At 32.0% G+C, this 21266-nt stretch overlaps 2 protein-coding genes across 4 annotated transcripts in view; one reads left to right on the top strand and one right to left on the bottom strand.

Annotated features, from left to right (window-relative positions):
- Positions 1–313: 313 nt before the first annotated feature.
- On the bottom strand, positions 314–10973 carry LOC143070544 (PRA1 family protein 2-like). Its single transcript, XM_076244799.1, has 3 exons — positions 10769–10973; positions 5521–5738; positions 314–720 (listed from the first exon to the last, which is right to left on the bottom strand). The coding sequence occupies exons 1-3, from the start codon at positions 10945–10947 to the stop codon at positions 581–583; spliced, it is 537 nt and encodes a 178-aa protein (XP_076100914.1). The 5' UTR covers positions 10948–10973; the 3' UTR covers positions 314–580.
- A 490-nt stretch (positions 10974–11463) lies between these two features.
- Positions 11464–21266, top strand: part of LOC143070519 (NEDD8-activating enzyme E1 catalytic subunit-like) — a 43030-nt gene continuing 33227 nt past the window's right edge. For 2 of the 3 annotated variants that reach the window (XM_076244789.1, XM_076244779.1), the window contains exons 1-2: positions 11464–11610; positions 20321–20444. In XM_076244789.1, the coding sequence (XP_076100904.1) occupies positions 20349–20444 (96 nt within the window). In that variant the 5' untranslated portion in view covers positions 11464–11610; positions 20321–20348. Of the gene's footprint in view, positions 11611–16175; positions 16310–20320; positions 20445–21266 lie in introns of those variants that run through there. The other variant, XM_076244783.1, reaches the window with a different exon arrangement.

Raw genomic sequence — 21266 nt, 5'->3', positions numbered from 1 at the left:
ATATACACCTTGCTTATCCAAATATCTGCAGTGATCTGAGACCTATTAGTTTTACTTATTTTATAAAAAGTAATTATAAGACCAAATCCACATGAGCTAAAGAATATCATGTAAATATATAAGCTGTAAAGTTTCATTAACTTGTAGTAGGTTACAATCAAAATTTATTTAATATTGTTTAATGTACTGGCCATGCTATATGTCGTATGGTATATCATGATAATGTCTGATGAATGTTCTACTGTAGGATAAAGTATGACATACATTTATATGACAATGTTTACCCAATAAATAAGTTGAATGAGTTTATATATTTTGTTAATGGTTCAAATAACAGTTTTTCCAATATATTTTAAGCAGTTCATTACACCTTAATACTAAATTGATTTAAATACATAATAAAGGCAAGATTTAAATTAAACTGATACCCAAATACCACAACTACACATACTAACATAAACCACTCATATAGTACAAATAATTGTATCACATGTAACTGCGTTTACAGCTGGTTAAAATTGCACATCATCCTTGAGATTCCATCTCATTTAAAACATCTCTTTGCTGTTCCAAATTTACTCTATGATCCAGCTTCCTGCTCTTGACCTAAGCCTTCCAATATTATACCCATTGGTGTTCTTTTCAATCCAATATGTTCAATTCTATTTGTTATCTTGTTTTTCACATTCCTCATTCGAAGTGATGCATGAACAATGACTACTGTAATGATAAGAAACAGATCATGAATAAGTGTTTTAGAAGGGGAAAAGTGAGTTCTTATGTGTGTCACTGGATTCCTTGATCATAAACAATAGATATAGGAAGATGTGGTGTGAGTGCCAATGAGACAACTCTCCATACAAATAACAATTTAAAAAGTAAACCATTATAGGTTAAAGTACGGCCTTCAACACGGAGCCTTAGCTCACACCGAACAACAAGCTATAAAGGGCCCCAAAATTACTAGTGTAAAACCATTCAAACGGGAAAACCAACGGTCTAATCTATATAAACAAAACGAGAAACGAGAAACACGTATATATTACATAAACAAACGACAACTACTGTACATCAGATTCCTGACTTAGGACAGGTGCAAACATTTGCAGCGGGATTAAACGTTTTAATGGATCCAAACCTTCTCCCTTTTTCTGAAACAATAGCATAACATCACAACAAAGAAAAACATACGATAAAATATCAATTGGCAGACTTAACTCAATCAAAAAACGTATGATTAAACAATGAACGAATAAATTTGATCTGCGATATCTGAATACAAATGCACAGTTAATTAAATATTAGAGACAAACATTCATGACCAAAAAGCTAACAAACAAATTCAAAAACAGGACATGACTGAGAAATATTTAACCAATCAATGTTCACTTTAGAAAAAAACCGGTTTTTTTATAATCTTGAAGTTTATACAAATGTTGTAAGAATAAGTGAAGATATTACAAATAATCAAAGCTGGTGTACAGACAAGATCCGTATAAATAAAAAATGACAAAAAAGCATTATAAACAGTATCAACAGGTCGAATTAACAAGAAAATACGATTTGAGAGTACTCGCAGTTACTGACAGCTAGTTAAAAGCCAAAACCCAATTAATAATAAAAAATCATGCATCAGAGACTAAAATCGACTAAAACACATCACAGGGATTTAGTATTTTAACGTCATTAATAGTCAAAGAAGACATGACTTGTGCAATGCCAAAAATAAATGTATCGACAGGTAGTAGTATAGTGAAGAGCGACTTCTATAGAAATAAAAGTTAACGTGTCTGTGTCTCTATACATCTCGCCTCAAAAGATAATGAAATTTAGTTATGTTTTAATTTGCTAATGACAATATCAATATTAGTGCCAATGTGAACTATATTTAGAGATCTTATTACAATATCGGTACGATAACCCTTACTTATAAGTTTGTTTAAAGGTTCGATGAGTTTACAAGGATCACATAGTGATTTCCTCGCTTTAAGTACAATATTACCATAAAATTTAGGATGTGAAATACCATTTTTAATAAGCTTTCTACAGGTATAGCCAAATTTACTAATCAAATCTTTGTATCTATGAAAGAATTTAGTAAAAGTTTTAAGTAATTTATGGTATCGAAATCCCTGACACAACAATTTACCAGTGATGCATTGATTACGTTCGTTAAAATCTATGACATCAGAACACACACGGGCAAACCGAACGAGTTGCGATATATAAACACCGTATGATGGAGCCAAAGGCACATCGCCGTCTAAAAAAGGAAAATTAACAATAGGAAATGAAAAATCGTCTCTTTTGTCGTAAATTTTAGTGTGAAGTTTCCCGTTTGAAATTGAAATGTCTAAATCTAGAAAAGGACAACTGCTGCTGTTTATGTTAGATTTAGTTAAAGTAAGTTCGTTTGGGTAAATTTCTGAAGTATATTTAGAGAACTCTGGATTATTCAACGAAAAAATATCATCCAGATAACGGTAGGTATTTTTGAATGTATCAACCAAATGTAACAATGATGGGTCTTTACTGAGTTTGGTCATAAACTGAGATTCATAGCAATATAGAAATAAATCTGCTATTAAAGGGGCACAGTTGGTGCCCATAGGAATACCTACTACCTGACGATACACTTTATCGCCGAAACGTACATAAATGTTATCAAGCAGAAAGTTTAAAGCTTCAATCATATCCTCACATTTCCAGTAAGTGTATCTAGCATACTTTCCCTTTTCGTTACAGAAAAAGGCCTTAAACGAGTTACAGCAAATAAAATTACAATGAGATTTTTCGAAAGACCATTTTATCAAATACAAAAACTTTTTCTTTATAAGATTGTGTGGAAGTGTAGTGTACAGAGTAGAAAAATCATAACTGTCAACAGAATTGTAAGGACCATTGAAAGCATGTATTTTATCTAAAACCTCTAAAGAATTTTTAACACTCCAAAAATAATTAATACCATTATTTTCATAAGCTTTATTACAAAAGTTAATAACCAGTTCTTTGATAGTAGTAAGGGAGGTGGTTAGAAGCACTGATAGATTAGTAGTAGAACACTTACTGGAAGCGGAGATGAAACGGAATTTAAATGGTTTTTTGTGTAATTTCGGTAACCAGTACATGGTAGGGACTTTCAAATGTTCGGAAGATGCTTTAAGCTGGGCAGTGGCAGTGGTATGCTTGTTAACGATTTGACTCTCTGTGGTGCGCACTGACCTGAATGTAGAGGAATTGATAATTTCGTTTTGAAGAACTTTCGTGTAGTATATGCGTCACACCACCACTACATTATTTGCTGCCTTGTCTGCCGGTACGAACACAAACCGCTCTGCGAGTACCTTGAGTTTGTTTTTTATTCTAGAAATGGGTATATCATGGTTCCTATTATTAATTTCAGAATTGTTTTCTAAATGAGATATTTGAATATCAACCGTATTCATAATTTTATTCAAATAACTGTGTGTTTATCTTAATCTTTCATTCATATTATTATTGTTAAGGGTTTTCAATCAAAATATACACGATAACTGAGAAAGACACTTTCAAAAGTAGGATAACCGTCCATAGAGGCAAATTAAGACTTTCACTTTCATTTCCACTGTATCCACTATTGCAGATTTCAAAGCACTTTCCCTGGGTCCCTTAAATGTTTTTATGGCTCAGCCTGTAGCTAATTAGTCCAGTCAAACTAAGTTTTAACCTCAAACTAATTGCAACAGAAAATGTTTTAGTTCTAATTTATAGCATTAAGCCCTAAATATACACAGAAAAAAGTCCCATAAAATCTAACTTGAGGAAAACTCAAAATCAGCATTTTTAATTTCCGATGGAAATTAACATTGGAAGGGGAGATAACTATGCAAAAATTAGTCTTTTTTTTTGGCAATTTTTGGTTGATTTTCTTAAAATGTAATAAAAGTATGATACTTTGATGGGGTTATAAGTGTATTTGACCATGTTATATAATCTTCTGCTCATAGAATGTACAAAACCGAAGTGTTATGGGTATTCTATTTTTTTTTGGTGCATTTTTCATCGAAGAAATTGCAAATTTGTGGCTTTGTGACTATTTTGAAAAAATAATGTGAAAATTTGGTATTGTTTATATCTGTATATTATATTTGTTCAGCATCTACATGTAACTTGTTAAAAGAAACTCTAAACAACAAAAAGAAGACTATATGCTTAATAATTTTTATTAAATTTGAGATTCTTTACTTTGGAGTAAATTGACATGTTGAAAATTCAATAAATGGTCAACTAATGAATTACAAAATCTAGGTTGTAGCTTGATAAAAGATATAAAAACATCTTAGAGTTGTTTGTTTTACTATAAAGACGGCTAAAATAGCAAGAATCATTACATTATGTTGAAAAGAAGCGGTAATGTTATAATTTTGTATAATTTTAATGATATTTCTGCCTTTCTTTACAGAGTTATCTTCCTTTTCAATGCAAATCTCCATAGGAATTTTAAATTGTGATTTTTTAGTCTTCCTCAAGTAAGATTTTATGGGACTTTTTTCTGTGTATATTTTGGTGTAATGCTAAAGATTAAAACTGAAAAATCTTCTGTTGCAATTACTTTAAGGTTAGGGTCAAATTTAAGCTAGATTGACTGGGCTAAATGCATAGCATATATTATGTACAATGTATATTGAACTAGTACACATTTTTATTTAGGGGCCAGCTGAGGCCAACATTCAAGTGCCTGATTTTCTCACTACGTTGAAGACCCATTAGAGGCCTTCAGCTGTTATCTTCTCTTTGGTTGGGTTGTTGTCTCTTTTACATATTCCCCATTTCCATTCTCAATTTATCTGTTCATAATTGTGTTATGATAAATATATGGTAATGATTAAGTTGAAGTGATTTGTTTCAATTTTGTTTATATTTGTCTAAAATCAGATTAAAACACAAATCATGGGTCCAACCTATTTACTTTTATCATACTAATTCAATGTTTTTACCTTTATTTTACAGATAAACACAAGTTACAAAATGTATCTTAAAAAAATATTTTGTTAAATTAATATGTTACACCAATAAATACACCTGTAAAACTATAAAAAAAAAACTAGATGTGTCAAAGCGACACGAATGGCCCCATCCCAAAAAGTTGAAAAATCTGCAATTTGAATAACACATGTGGACACAAACATGGTAGTCTCACATATAAAAATCAGCTCAAAATCTGGAGGCGTATAGAAAAAAAGTCTGTATAACTGTGATTTTCAACAAAATTATCAAAGTCCAAAGCCCGTAATTTCGGCAAAAATTAGCGGAGCGGAACGAAACTGCAACTTGATCTGTAACTCATCATGGTTAACTCACATACCAAAAATCAGCCCAATATCTGAAGGCGTTTAGAAAAAAACTTTGTATAATGGTTTGTTGCGGAATGACGGAATGACGGAATTTCGGACAAGGGTAAAACTATTTGGCACTGACAACTTAGTTGCGGGGCCATAAAAATGTGAGACAAGTACTAGTCATGCTAGTAGTGTTACTTACAAAGTAATGGGAATGCTATGCCAAACATGAATACTATCACTGCCCCAATCATATATACTAGTAGGTATCCTACAGCTAGCACTATTAAAACACTAATCAGTGGATGATCTTGTTTAAACCGACGAGCTGTAAATTGCGAGTTTGTACAATATACAAAGACACCAAACGCCACTGAAATGGCAGCAAAGCCACACACCATCTTAACAGGATGAAGAATTCTGAAAAGAAAAAACAAACTTTAAAACAAAATTCAGGATAAGCATTATGATCATTGAGTTCTGTTTTAATTAATGTGGATAAAGTTTTTAATCGACAGAAATTGTGCTGATACTTTCACAGAGATTTACAACTACATCATGTATTGGTGATAATTGTTTTTCAATGTGCTTAGAACCATAATCCATATGATTTTCAATGTGCTTAGAACCATAATCCATATGTTTTTCAATGTGCTTAGAACCATAATCCATATGTTTTTCAGTGTGCTTCGAACCATAACCCATATGTTTTTCAATGTGCTTAGAACCATAATCCATAATCATGATAATGTTTCAATTCAGTGCCTTTAACATGTTCATGATGTTATTAAAACAGAACCAATTTTCACAACTTTTTTAAAATCCTGGATTAGAATAACCTAAGGACAAACTAGAGACTCTCAAGAGCCTGTATCGCTCACCTGTATTTACTGATGCTTTGGAAATCATGTAAAATAAGGTTAAAATCATAATTGATGGTAGCAATAAACAGTTAGGAAAAAATATCAAAATTGTCTATAATAAATTTTACTATCCCCTTTTTTCATTGCTTTCTTGCAATATTAAGCTTACTTTTTGTGTCATATATTATGTGCATATGTATGTAATCAGAATCTTTCACAGATTTTATATCCAGTATATAAAATGGTGAAATATAATTATTTTTGGGTGTATCCATGGCAACAATCTGCATTTATTTGTTATAAAGTATGGCAACAAGATGCTCCACAGGGCCCAGCTTTATATGACTGCAGAGGTCAAACCCTGAACAGTTGGGGCAAGTATATATGGACACAACATTCAAGCTTGATACAGCTCTGAATTTGGATTGTGATTAAATAGTTGATGCAGCATAGGTTTCTGACACAGAATGAATGTGGTCTAATGAACTTAAATATATTTTTTTTTGCTTTTGAGCAATACACTATATATGCTGTTGAATATTAATCCCCTCAAAAAAAATATTTGAAGAAATTTCCTTTTTAATTTCTGAAATCTGAAATAATGAGAAAAATTGTACTCCCCCTCAATTTTTTTTCACTTCTCCCTTTCCCTTATTCCAAAAATTATCTCAATTCAAATTTCTAATGGAGTTTGCAACAATAAATACTTATTTCAACACATCATAAAATATTAAAATATAAAATGACATACAGTCATGGTTAAAAATTAACAATCATTTTAAAATAGTACATGTATCTTGGATTCTTCTAAAAATAAATTTACAGCTAATCATCTCAAGACAATCATCATTTCTTAATATATTATTTGCAAGCGGTGTAAATGAGGTAATCAAACATATATAGACAGTATTCTTTAAATAAAATTGAATTACCTCCCTAACACTGCTTTTAAATTGTCTAAATTGTCCTTTAACAAGAAAAACCATTGTTTTCCCCCTTTTTGCCCCTAATTGCTAAAATGATTTGAGCCATAACCCCCATAACCATCCCTTTATAATATGGAAACTTGTGGTATAATTTCAGAGAGAGATTTGTACACTTAAGCACAAGTTATTGACTGGAAACTACAAAAATGCTTACTTGAGCCCAATTCCTAAACCTTTGGGTCAGTTTGGGACCAAAACCCCCAAAATCAATCCCAACCTTCCTTATGTGGTTAAACATTGTGATAAAATTTTATTGATTTCTATTTACTTATTATACTTATTAAGTCATTATCAGGAAACCATCTATCTCAGACACGCTGACAATGACAACAACGTGATACTAATATATGACCATTTTGTTTTAAATTTTTGGGGTCGTATAAAAAGGGGGAAAAGATGCCACAAAAATTTGACCAAAAAGTAGAATTTGAAGTCATAACTATTCTGAAACTGTTTACATATTATCTTTCAATAAATACAATAAAAATCATACATGTATGTCTTTCATCTCATTTTTGTTGTAAAATTGTGACAAAAATTTCCTGAATACTCTAATCCTATTTGCCGATATATTCTTACATCCGATATTTGATTACACGATAAAATTAACATTAAACATATAGGGAAGGGTTTGATGTTTTGAACATGTGGAAATAATATTACAATAGCCGATATATTCGTTTAGCCGATATCTGATCAGTTGGAGTCTATTGCTGTATTGCATATTTAAAGCTACAATGAGCAGGCCATTCATTAGGAGGCGGTACCCGGTACTTTTACCCTCCTATGCTATTGACAAGTACCGCCTAAATGTAGGAATTTTTATATAAGATATTCATGGAATAAATTGAAAAGTATCACCTAGAAACGTGGAAAGCAGGGATCTCCATGGATGAAAATTGAACGATGGAGGAACTTTCACCATTACAAACTGTGTCTACGTTGTAGTGTGTAGCGCGATCGGAAGTATTTTATCCCTCCATACAAGGAATGGTGAACATGCTAATTCATTGCTTATTTAAATTATACTAGAACACACCCGCGAAATCGCGGTCATTCAATTATACCACATCTTCTTTTTCTTTTGTAATCAATGAATTTTGTAAAAGATTTAATGACTGGAGAATTTTAGAAAAGGTATCAAAAGTTCACATGAATATTTATAGCGCTTATCTGTATATTATGAACATTCATTACAGTAACTATATAAATATAGTTTATTTACTTTCAATTCTAAGTTTACTAATCGATTCATGGTGGTCATTGGTATAGTAAACACACGTGAGTATACAGACCCTCTCTATTTATTATTATTATTTTTAATAAACTCTGTGATCGCCGTAGATAGTAAACTTGAAAATGATAGCAGATAGAATTCTGAAAATACACTTTATTCTTTGTATGTTTGTTCAAAGTACATGTATACAGAAAAACGCCAACCGGAAGTCTAATCTGACTTAAAATTTCGTCCAATGACGGGACATTATCCGGATGCCTTTTTTCTCGTTTTTCTCCCAAAATAACTCAATCTGAATAATCATATGAATGGATGACAAATGCGACTATGCACTGTACCTATAGGACACAGAGGCGTGTTGATTAATTTATTGTGGAAAGAAGAGAAGCGACACCCAAAATGAGGTCTTCTCGTTTAATAGTATAGATGCAACTGGTATGACCCCTTAAATAGTAAACAATTGAAAGAAAAACAGTAGACAGAATACAGAGAGTCTCTATATATTAAAGTAGTATAATCGTAGTTTACATGTAGATAAACGCGAAAAATAATTGTCCTCTATAAGGAGGTATTATAATAGTTGTGGTTCTTGCGATCTAAACACCATGACATGGAGAACGATTTGATAGGCTTATTTATTTTTCATTTTTTGTTATCTATCATAAGATTGGTTGTGTTTGTGCATGTTTCAAACCGGAAGTCTTATCTATGACTAAAAGTCAGTCTGATGACGGAATCATATCCGGACTCCTTTTTTGTCGTTTTTCTCCCAAAATAACTCAATCTGAATAATCATAAGAATGGATGACAAATGCGACTATGCATGTTACCTATAGGACACAGAGGCATGATGATTGATTTATTGTGGAAGGAAGAGAAGCGACACCCAAAATGAGGTCTTCTCGTTTAATAGTATAGATTTATTTGAACTTTCATTATAGAATTAGAAGTATCAATATTTTCATTCATTGCCGTTTTTAACCATTCAAATGCCAAGTCTTCATGGTCCCCCCTTAGTCGAGAATGACCAAAAGCTGTCATGAAGGTCCCCATGTAGATTTCTTGTATTTTTGGTAATTGTTATGGGGGCTAAAAATCATATGATGTGGAGCTTATTTTTCATGGACACTGTCAAATTCAGAACCCATTACCGGTATGGCTGATTTGCAGCAACAACAAAACGGTTTGTACGGGTTATGTTAAGAGTTAAAGAGATTTGTAAAGCAAACGTTGACAAATGTTAAGGTTTTTAATGACTTTATCTGGCAAATTGATGCTGTGAAAAATGCATCTTTCGAATCTGAATAGAAACCGGAAACGCGTATGTATCAATTTGATTGTAATAAACGAAATGAATTCTGAATTGCGATACGATATTTCTTCACAGGAAATATTTAAGTTTTTACTTTTAAACTTGTAATTCTAAATTGTCGTTACAGCAGTACTCGAGTTATTTACGATGAAATAATATTTACTGTTTTGCGTCTTATTTTGTACTTCTTAAAAAAGAGGGATGCTGATTGCGTAAGTCAAAATAAAGCATGTGTTCGACTTTTTAAACTGTTTTCTTTGTAACTGGATTATTAATTTATTTATTTAATCTAAATTATCATAATCATTTGCTGCAACTTAGTTGATTAATTCGACAAATGGATCGTCTATCCTCAGATAGTATTCTCCTGTCTGGTTTGTTGATCTACATGTACCTGTACAAGCTCAGTTACAGTACAAGTGATTAGCGATCTTAATCCGGATATCCCTCAGGCGTTAGAACTGTATTGGATTATAACATAAAAAGCCTAAGGGTTATGCAATTACATGCATTTGATTATAATTGATAAAAAAATGGCGTCGGGCTACAAAAAAACGATGAAGTTTTGAAAGACGGCGGAAGACATTTTAACGATGGCGCAAGACAATTTAACGATGGCGCGAGTCATTTGACGGTGGCACAAGACATTTGAACGATGGTGGGGCGCCATCGTTAAACAGGCCATGGAGATCCCTGGGAAAGTACCAGTCGACATGAAAGATAATGAAACCCCTGAATGAGATTAAACCATGTAGTGTAGTGATTATTTGAACTTCTTGAAAAAGGTGATAATTAAAGAAAGACAACTCTTACTTCCAACCTTTGTGGACATACAATGTAATGTTAGTTTTTTTTTGTTACTCAATTTACTTGAATCAGTGATTTAGAAAATCACTTTTAAGTAAGTCCCTGACTGGTTAACAAGTTAAGTCTTCTTAAGACGCTGGATCGCATGTTTAAAGACAATACAAATATCAGTTGAAACAAATATAAAAGGTGAAAAGTATAACCGGTTTCACAAATATTTTTTTTAAATGATTTTGTATGCATACCCAATCAATAAAAAGACGATCAAAGCTACCAGAAAATAATTCGTCTGGTAATACAATAGATTGTTCAGAACTCTGTTCGCCCATTTCTCTGCGTCTTTGATGTTAGGAACTTGAAATCTAGCAGAGTCCAATACAAAATCACTCATGGAACGGAGAGGAGCAATCTGTACTTCAGCCATGCTGTCAATTTAGAGGCCGCTTGGAGCTTTAAAATATCAACACTGATACAAATGGTGAAATACATGTTATGTTTATTTTATTTTTGTACAAATATTTTTAAAAATAAATAAAAAAAAGGCTTGGATTTTTTTCATTAAGCAAATATGAATATATATATTTTTTTAATTTGTTTGTTATGATATAAGCAACAATTTAAAAAACTATACACTTTGAGATTGTATCCATATAGAATCAAATACTGCACAACAAATTCTGGTACAGAATTTCAAATAACAAAACGCTACAACTTTTCAAAAATTAACAAAATGATAAAACGGTTCTCTTACAAAACATAACTACACAATAAATACTAGATCAACATAAATATATTATGATAATTTTTATTTCAAATCAAGCTTAATTATAGTACTGGAACGCAACTGTATAGTGCCTAAATTTATGTACGTTGTGGTTAAATTTTGTTTCAATTTTTTTTATTAACTTTGTACTACTACTGATGACATCCGATGTAGCCACTTCTGAAATCGTGTGAGCTACTTGTCAATAATAGCATCCGAATGATATTAACGTTTGAAACACCTCGATCTTTGTTATGACATTCAAGAAAACAAGTAACAACAACCGGTAAAAGAATCATAAAAACAGAGAAAACGAAAAAACAGGTACATGTGAAATACGAAGCAGATATAGCTTTTTCTAGGGAACAAGTTATCCTGTATTCTTTCCTAATCTGATATTTTCAGCTTTCTTTTCAAAGTTGCACCTATCTTTGATCTGGAATTAGCTACGTTGCTCTTAAGGGAATCAGGGTCCGTTCGCGCCCATTCACGTTCGCACCCACTCATGTTCGCACCCACTCATGTTCGCACCCTACATGTTCGCACCCAATTTTAATTAGTTTTGTGTTTAATAACTTTGTAATCAAGTTTTGGCAAGTACAATGTAGTTCTTATAAGTATTATTGTTTTCATCATTGTCTCAAAATAAAGTGAGACAGCATTTTTTTTTGTGTTAAATAAATCTTAATCATGTTTTGGATAGTGTATTGTGATAAAAATAATATTCCTTTCTAAATAAAGTGGGATTCTGTCAACGTTTAATTTTGTGTTGAATAACTCTTAATCATGTTTTGGTTAGTGTATTGCTGTAACTTTGTTTCATTGACTTGATTCAAAATGAAGTGAGATTCTGACTACGTTTTTTTTTTTTTTGTGTGTGTTGAATAAATTTTGTCATGTTTTGGTTATAATAGTGTATTGCTATATTTTATTGTTTCAGAATCTTCAATCTTTTACTCATACCAAGCTATAAATATATTCAGTATTTACACGAAAGCAATTAAAAACAACAATCTATGATTTTCCAATTATTCAACTGGAATTTGAATTAAAATTGGGCGTGAACGTGTAGAGAGCGAACGGACCTTGGGTGCGTACGTGCGAGGTGCGAACGTGTAGGGTGCGAAAGTATATTGGGCGCAAACGGACCTGATACCCTCCTAAGGTCTTTTTGATGATTTTTTATATTTGCGGACCATAGATCTATGCAACAAAAAAAATCAAAGGACAATAGAGCTACATTTTTGCAGCTAATCTGAAATACACCTTATCGCTATTTGTCCGCATGAATGGATATCACACAGGTTCCTGTAAAATTTTGACGTCATAAAACAAAATATCTGACGCAACAGTGGAAAAGTGATTGTTGCATGACATCAAAAGTTCAAGCGGCCGGGTCAGCTGGGTTTAGCGATAAGGTATATTACTATATGAAAGAGCAAAAATCAAAATGAATACTGACATAATTTTTATGCCCCACCTACGATAGTAGAGGGGCATTATGTTTTCTGGTCTGTGCGTCCGTTCGTCCGTTCGTTCGTCCGTTCGTTCGTCCGTTCGTTCGTCCGTCTGTCCCGCTTCAGGTTAAAGTTTTTGGTCGAGGTAGTTTTTGATGAAGTTGAAGTCCAATCGACTTCAAACTTGGTACACATGTTCCCTATGATATGATCTTTCTAATTTAAATGCCAAATTAGAGTTTTGACCCCAATTTTACGGTTCACTGATAGAAAATGATAGTGCAAATTTCAGGTTAAAGTTTTTGGCTTCAGGTTAAAGTTTTTGGTCAAGGTAGTTTTTGATGAAGTTGAAGTCCAATCAACTTGAAACTTAGTATACATGTGCCCTATGATATGATCTTTCTAATTTAAATGCTAAATTAGAGTTTTGACCCCAATTTTACGGTTCACTGAACATAGAAAATGATAGTGCAAATTTCAGGTTAAAGTTTTTGGTCAAGGTAGTTTTTGATGAAGTTGAAGTCCAATCAACTTGAAACTTAGTATACATGTGCCCTATGATATGATCTTTCTAATTTAAATGCCAAATTAGAGTTTTGACCCCAATTTTACGGTTCACTGAACATAGAAAATGATAGTGCAAATTTCAGGTTAAAGTTTTTGGCTTCAGGTTAAAGTTTTTGGTCAAGGTAGTTTTTGATGAAGTTGAAGTCCAATCAACTTGAAACTTAGTATACATGTGCCCTATGATATGATCTTTCTAATTTAAATGCCAAATTAGAGTTTTGACCCCAATTTTACGGTTCACTGAACATAGAAAATGATAGTGCAAATTTCAGGTTAAAGTTTTTGGTCAAGGTAGTTTTTGATAAAGTAGAAGTCCAATCAACTTGAAACTTAGTATACATGTTCCCTTTGATAAGATCATTCTAATTTTAATGCCAAATTAGAGAATTTATTCCAATTTCACAGTCCTTTAAACATAGAAAATGATAGTGTGAGTGGGGCATCCGTGTACTGTGGACACATTCTTGTTTAAAATTATTATTCAATTGGCCTATCATTTTTAAGAGGCATTTGCTCCCAAATTCATGTTCAGCAATTTGACTCAAATAGATATAACAAGGTGTAGTATGAGTGACAATGAGACAACTCTCCATATCAAATGATCATACAGGGTTTCCCCTGTGTCAATTATTTTCTTTCGCCAAAACAATATATTTTTCACCGTTTGTTTTTGTTTGCCCTTTAATAATATGAGGCAGGCATTACCTGTGAAAGGGAACGAAGTCTGTATGTAATATTACATTTTAATGTAATATTACAGTTTTCAGTAATTGCCTGGACTGAAAAAAGTAGCATAATACTATAAAAAATCTTATTATTGGGATATATCAGTTTGTTTTGGGGATATTATAAAGGTTCTTGTATTTCTTGGGAAATCGTTGTACCGACAGTTTTGTTTCCTGAACGTTGAATAAAAAGTTGAGGGGTAAAACTATGCTTTAAACATGTGCCTTGCTAAAACGACTTAAAAGTACCATCTGAAATCAATGATCTATATCAAAGTCAGTCAGGGGTACTACTTGTACAAGTTATCTTTATTTACTTGAAGAAGTAAAAAAAATATACTTATATAAGTTAATTATAATGTTTGAATCATCTCCCCTTAATTTTCTCAAAAATTCACTTGTACATGTACATGTATAAGCAGGCTGGTATAAGTGATTTTTTTTTTACAATGTCACAAAAAAATTCTCAAGTTTTGAAATGTAAAAACGCCTTTAATGATTTTCCCCAGGTTAGCTCATAATTTTATATTAGAGTTCAATATTTCATCTCATTAACTTAACATGTTCAACAAAGAAACTGACTGCACAAAGATCTTAAGTATTTGTGCAAGGCCTTCAAAAATTTCTACTTGGGGCTTGGGCCTTGGGGGCTTGTAAATGAGCATTGTTCTGAAGATAACAGACAAATGGGATTTTCATTGTCCATGAAACTACACTTAAATGATTAGTAAAGACATCTGAAAAGGGCAGACAATTTAAAATTCTATTACAGCAAAGAAATCCTATAGCTAAGAATTTAAGAAAAGAAGATGGGACAACTTTTCACTTATATAAGTAAAAAAATCTGAATGTCTAAGGGACATAACTAAGCCATTTTTTGTTCACCTATACAAGTAAATAAAATTCACTTGTATAAGTATCCTACAAATTTACTTATATAAGTTTAAGAATTATTAAAATTTTCTTCTTCAAGTACATAAAAATTACTTGTACAAATACATGTAGTAGTACCCCTGACTGAAAGTTAGAGGATAAAGTTTTACTTTTAAGTTGGAGATTTTTCTTCCTTTAGAACAGTTTTCCTTTCTAGACCGAGAGGAGACATCAAACTATGCTTCAAACATGTGTGACACAAACTTGTTAATAAATCCTGTATGTTATATGTGATTGAGACTATTTAACCACATCATTTTGTCAAGTAATATAATCAACAACTTTATTAATTAGTATATTGTTGCCTACAGCTATAACATGCAATCAGCTGATTATTAACTTTCGGTTAAAATATAAGGTAAAGTCTGAGAAATCCAAATAAAATAAATAAACAAGATCGCTGAATGAAGTTAAATCATAACATATTTCTTTTGCTTATCATGCTAATAAGGAATTTTAATGGCCTCAATTTATTTTTTTACTCAAAATGCAAAAAATGGCCATGCCAGCAGAAACCCTGCTTATATTCGACTTATAAAATACTCATAATATTAGATACTGATCCGCTTTCAACATCAGCACCTCTGTTTAAGGTCATCTTTATTTTTTTTAGGAATTGAAAAATATGTCTGTTTATACATCACAAAATCTACTATGAGTACAAACTAGTGTATCGAGGAAAGTTTTAAGGCATGGCAGGACCTTGATATATAAAAGTTGTATGAAATCTATGTTTCAGAAAATTTAAAACTTACCTGGATTTTAGGGTGCATTTTTTTCCATTCCGCAGAAGAGAGCAAAATAAACAAACACATGAGTTTCATTTAATACAGTACTAGTCCACTCAGTTACACAGTTTAAAACACCTATTGTTGACAGATGTCTATTGTCCATTTAAATCAATACAACTCACAACATGTAGTATATGAGGGGAAATTCTTAAACCTTTTGTTCAAATTTAGAAGATATTTACTTTTTGTTTAATTGTTTGCTTCCAGTAAACAATTCACTGATATGTTTTCTGTATGCAGTGAACTCAGCTTAACCTTTTTCGTAAAATTTCGGTGATCGTAATACGCATGGATCTGTCATTGAAATAAACTTTAATCTTATTGTACATGTTATACCCAAATAAACATATAAATATCAATGCTTCTTTTTGATAGTTTACTATATGAGGTGACAATTGGTAAACTACAGCTTCAAAACACGACAATTGATAAGCTGCCATATTTTCACATCAACAGACCTAGAGAATTTATTTTTGACCATTATACGATATGGATATGTAAAAAAAGATAAAATCGTGCACAGAAGACCAAGTTTATGATATATAGAATGGTATATATATATGCATTGGTTCAAGAATTGGATAAACATTATTTTTCACCTGTTACTCATTTCATTTGACTTTAAAGAAATGCCAGAAATAAACCAATATTATTTGAGGAATACATCTGGCAAAAAGTTACTAGTTCGAAAGCCAAAAGCAAAGTTTATAAAAAGTTATATATGCTTGATATATATATTTTATGGATTAAATCATGTAAATTGCCGATATCCCTGAAAAAATCAACCTCAAGCGTTTCTAGGACAAGCTCATTTAAAAAAGATTTAAAAAAATACTCGTTGGGACATTAAGCTTGTTCAGAAGCTGTGTAATTTTAAGTGCATAATAATGTTTCATTTACTTTCTTAAACTTTAGATATTATTGAGGTGATTTGAATGATGCCAATTGCATTATTATATGAATTCATAATTATGCCCCATTTATGGGCATTATGTTTTCTGGTCTGTGCGTCCGTTCGTCCGTCTGTTCGTTCGTTCGTCCGTTCGTCCGTCTGTCCCGCTTCAGGTTAAAGTTTTTGGCTTCAGGTTAAAGTTTTTGGTCAAGGTAGTTTTTGATGAAGTTGAAGTCCAATCAACTTGAAACTTAGTATACATGTGCCCTATGATATGATCTTTCTAATTTAAATGTCAAATTAGAGTTTTGACCCCAATTTTACGGTTCACTGAACATAGAAAATGATAGTGCAAATTTCAGGTTAAAGTTTTTGGCTTCAGGTTAAAGTTTTTGGTCAAGGTAGTTTTTGATGATGTTGAAGTCCAATCAACTTGAAACTTAGTATACATGTGCCCTATGATATGATCTTTCTAATTTAAATGCCAAATAAGAGTTTTGACCCCAATTTTACGGTTCACTGAACATAGAAAATGATAGTGCAAATTTCAGGTTAAAGTTTTTGGCTTCAGGTTAAAGTTTTTGGTCAAGGTAGTTTTTGATGAAGTTGAAGTCCAATCAACTTGAAACTTAGTATACATGTGCCCTATGATATGATCTTTCTAATTTAAATGCCAAATTAGAGTTTTGACCCCAATTTTACGGTTCACTGAACATAGAAAATGATAGTGCAAATTTCAGGTTAAAGTTTTTGGCTTCAGGTTAAAGTTTTTGGTCAAGGTAGTTTTTGATGAAGTTGAAGTCCAATCAACTTGAAACTTAGTATACATGTGCCCTATGATATGATCTTTCTAATTTGAATGCCAAATTAGAGTTTTGACCCCAATTTTACGGTTCACTGAACATAGAAAATGATAGTGCAAATTTCAGGTTAAAGTTTTTGGCTTCAGGTTAAAGTTTTTGGTCAAGGTAGTTTTTGATGAAGTTGAAGTCCAATCAACTTGAAACTTAGTATACATGTGCCCTATGATATGATCTTTCTAATTTAAATGCCAAATTAGAGTTTTGACCCCAATTTTACGGTTCACTGAACATAGAAAATGATAGTGCAAATTTCAGGTTAAAGTTTTTGGCTTCAGGTTAAAGTTTTTGGTCAAGGTAGTTTTTGATGAAGTTGAAGTCCAATCAACTTGAAACTTAGTATACATGTGCCCTATGATATGATCTTTCTAATGTAAATGCCAAATTAGAGTTTTGACCCCAATTTTACGGTTCACTGAACATAGAAAATGATAGTGCAAATTTCAGGTTAAAATTTTTGGCTTCAGGTTAAAGTTTTTGGTCAAGGTAGTTTTTGATGAAGTTGAAGTCCAATCAACTTGAAACTTAGTATACATGTGCCCTATGATATGATCTTTCTAATTTAAATGCCAAATTAGAGTTTTGACCCCAATTTTACGGTTCACTGAACATAGAAAATGATAGTGCAAATTTCAGGTTAAAGTTTTTGGTCAAGGTAGTTTTTGATAAAGTAGAAGTCCAATCAACTTGAAACTTAGTATACATGTTCCCTTTGATAAGATCATTCTAATTTTAATGCCAAATTAGAGAATTTATTCCAATTTCACAGTCCTTTAAACATAGAAAATGATAGTGGGAGTGGGGCATCCGTGTACTGTGGACACATTCTTGTTTTTACCTGTTTTTATACGACCGCAAAATTGATTTTTTGGGGGGTTTTTTTTATGTATATTGGAGATCACGTCGTTGTCGTCTGAAGACGGATTGTTTCCGGATAATAAGTTTGAGTGTATGAATCTCTCTGAAATTAAACCACACATTTCCATACCATGAAGGGATGGTTAGTATTGACTTTTGGGGGTATGGCTCAAAATGTTTCGGAATTAGGGGCAAAAAAGGGGAAAAACTAGGTATTGTCCGTGCATTAACTCATGAACCATTCAACCAAAGCTTTTCAAATTTTAATATGTTGTAACTGACAACAAAACTGAGGTCAAGTTCAATAAAGACGATTTTGACTTTTACGGTTCTGGAGTTATGGTTCTTGAAAGATTGAAAAATGGCGTTTCCATTCCTGTCTTGGCATTAACTCATGAACCATTCAACCAAAGCTTTTCAAATTTTAATATAATGTAACTGACAACAAAACGGAGGTCAAGTTCAATAATGACGATTTTGACTTTTACGGTTCTGGAGTTATGGTTCTTGAAAGATTGAAAAATGGCGTTTCCAGTCCTGTTCATGCATTAACTCATGAACCATTCAACCAAAGCTTTTAAAATTTTAACATGTTGTTACTGACAACAAAAGGAGGTCAAGTTCAGTATTGACGATTTTGACATTTACGGTTCTGGAGTTATGGTTCTTGAAAGATTGAAAAATTGTGTTACCAGTCATGTTCATGATGTTGTTGCATTTACTCATGAACCATTCAACCAAAGCTTTTCAAATTTTGATATGTTGTTTCTGATGACAAAATGGAGGTCAAGTTTGATATTGATGATTTTCACTTTAACTGTGCATCAGTTATGGTTTTTGTGATATTGAAAAATGCCTGGACACAAATAAATATTAATAAATCCGGTTTGCTGTCGCTCTGACAGCCTCTTGTTAAGAATTTTGTTCCTTTGTCATGTTTGTATCATGGTTAAGGTGGATCGGGACTATTCGACTGCGCATAATTTTACGCATGAATTACAATGCACACGAAAAGTATTTGTCGTAAATTCGACATTATTTTTTTTAATATTTTGATTGATTAGAAATGTTAAATCATTGTAGATAGGTCACTTAAAGAATATTTTCGTTATTCCTTATCAGTGACCTATGTTTATTATTTTTTCATTCTTTAAAGCTATATTTCAGGTTTTTATATTACAGTTTTGGACCAAGTGTCATAGAACGTTTTTATTGATATTCCGATAAAAATATGTCAACACCTCTATTTTCCCTATCATTTCATTGAAAAATGGTCCCTTTTGCATACCTGTTTAAAAGTAAAATTTTGAGCTGAATTTTTTTCGACCAATTTGATTCACTTTCTATAAAGAATAAAATAACAAAAAATATGGCACTTCTGATAGAAAATTCGAATAGACCCGAGCCACCTTAAAATATTTATATTCATGACAAATTACTATTGCCCTTGAATTACTAATTTTACCAATTTTTTTCATTTTTTTCTATCAGTTTGTAAATTATTGTCATGGTTTTAGGCAGAGAAAACTTTAAAGAGCAAAATTTCTCAGCAAGACAAGATCTACAAAAAAGTAATCATGTGCCAAATTGTCCTACGCCTCCTCCTTTGTTGCTCCTTCAAGACTATCTTTATGAAAACTGAAAGAAGCAAAAAAAATTGTCAAGACAAGATCTTCACATGTATCAATTCTAATGGCCTCTGTCACTTGACTCATTAGTGGAGTAATTGCTCTCTGATCATGTTGATGACAATTATTACCCACTTTTGTCGAGTTGCCATAATCTTGGATCAGAACCATCTTCACACAATTGCTGGCAATGATAATATCCAATCTTCATACCTTAAAAAACATTAAATTTAATCTTAATAAAAAAAAAATTTTGAAGAGTATGAATTTTATGAATATCAGTAGCATTTATTCAATTTGTATAATTTTGTATAATTTTTCAGCTAATTTTTCTTAATCTGTGTCAACCAGATGGAAAGTGATTGGTCTGGTCGTTGGAATCATGTCAGAAAATTTGTAGAACGTGGAGGTCCATTTGCTCACCCTGATTTTGAACCTAGTCCTGAGGTAAGATTTGAACCTAGTCCTGAGGTAAGATTTGGTGATCAAATTGTAATTTTCAAATAATAATAGATGTTTTAAACACTTAGACTACCAAATGGACTACTAAATTTTCAGAGTTCTGTGATTCTAATGGACCAAAAATGCCTTGATTTAGAAAACTAAGACCTTCATTAAACACGTTAAAGAGTAATTAGATTTATCAGATTTATTTATGTATTATATAATTCATGTTTTTGTTTTCCGGTTTTCTAATATAACCAAGAAAAAAGTAGGAGCCATTTCTATCAAAAGTATATTCATAATTGTAATATATGTGTATATAATTACGCCAAAGGTTAGACTTAATAATAGACAGAGGATCCAGAAACAAAAGGTTCAAATCAGTTAAGATATATGTCAATAAAATGGAGAATGCTTATGACAAAAAGAAAAAGATGTAATTACATAGAAAACTAAATGAACATCACAGAAGTGAAGTCATGTGCTCTGGAAGAGAAAGCAGTTCTTTCTCATGTTGTGGCACAGTGGCACATATGTAAAAGCTTGGAGTGACACTAATGATGCTGCACATTAGGCATGAAAAGGCTGGAGTGGCATTGGTGATGTAAAAGAAGAATAAAAAGACAGGATTGTGTCGTTATCAAGTTGAACATTTTGGCATGGTCTGTTCTAAAGATGTTCCAAAAATGTAAAATAAATTATTTATTATGATGGCGTCCTAAAGAGATGACTTCAACTTTACCATTAAGTGTCTTCAATTTGATATCTTCCTTGAAAACAGCTACCTTCAATTAAGAATATCATGATAGGAACTGGAAACCCTGG

The sequence above is a fragment of the Mytilus galloprovincialis genome, chromosome 1 (genome assembly GCF_965363235.1).
Source record: "Mytilus galloprovincialis chromosome 1, xbMytGall1.hap1.1, whole genome shotgun sequence".
Lineage (NCBI taxonomy): Eukaryota > Metazoa > Mollusca > Bivalvia > Mytilida > Mytilidae > Mytilus > Mytilus galloprovincialis.
The sequence above is the reverse complement of the archived record's forward strand: the minus strand, read 5'-3'. Positions and strand labels throughout refer to the sequence as shown.

Bases quoted from the DNA above. Each gene is read 5' to 3' on its own strand.
- LOC143070544 (XM_076244799.1), bottom strand. From the start codon at position 10,947: ATGGCTGAAGTACAGATTGCTCCTCTCCGTTCCATGAGTGATTTTGTA. The intron at 5,739-10,768 runs GTATGCATACAA...TTTTCTTTTCAG, and splicing joins ATCGTCTTTTTATTGATTGG to AATTCTTCATCCTGTTAAGA. The intron at 721-5,520 runs GTAAGTAACACT...TTATCATTACAG, and splicing joins CATAGCATTCCCATTACTTT to TAGTCATTGTTCATGCATCA.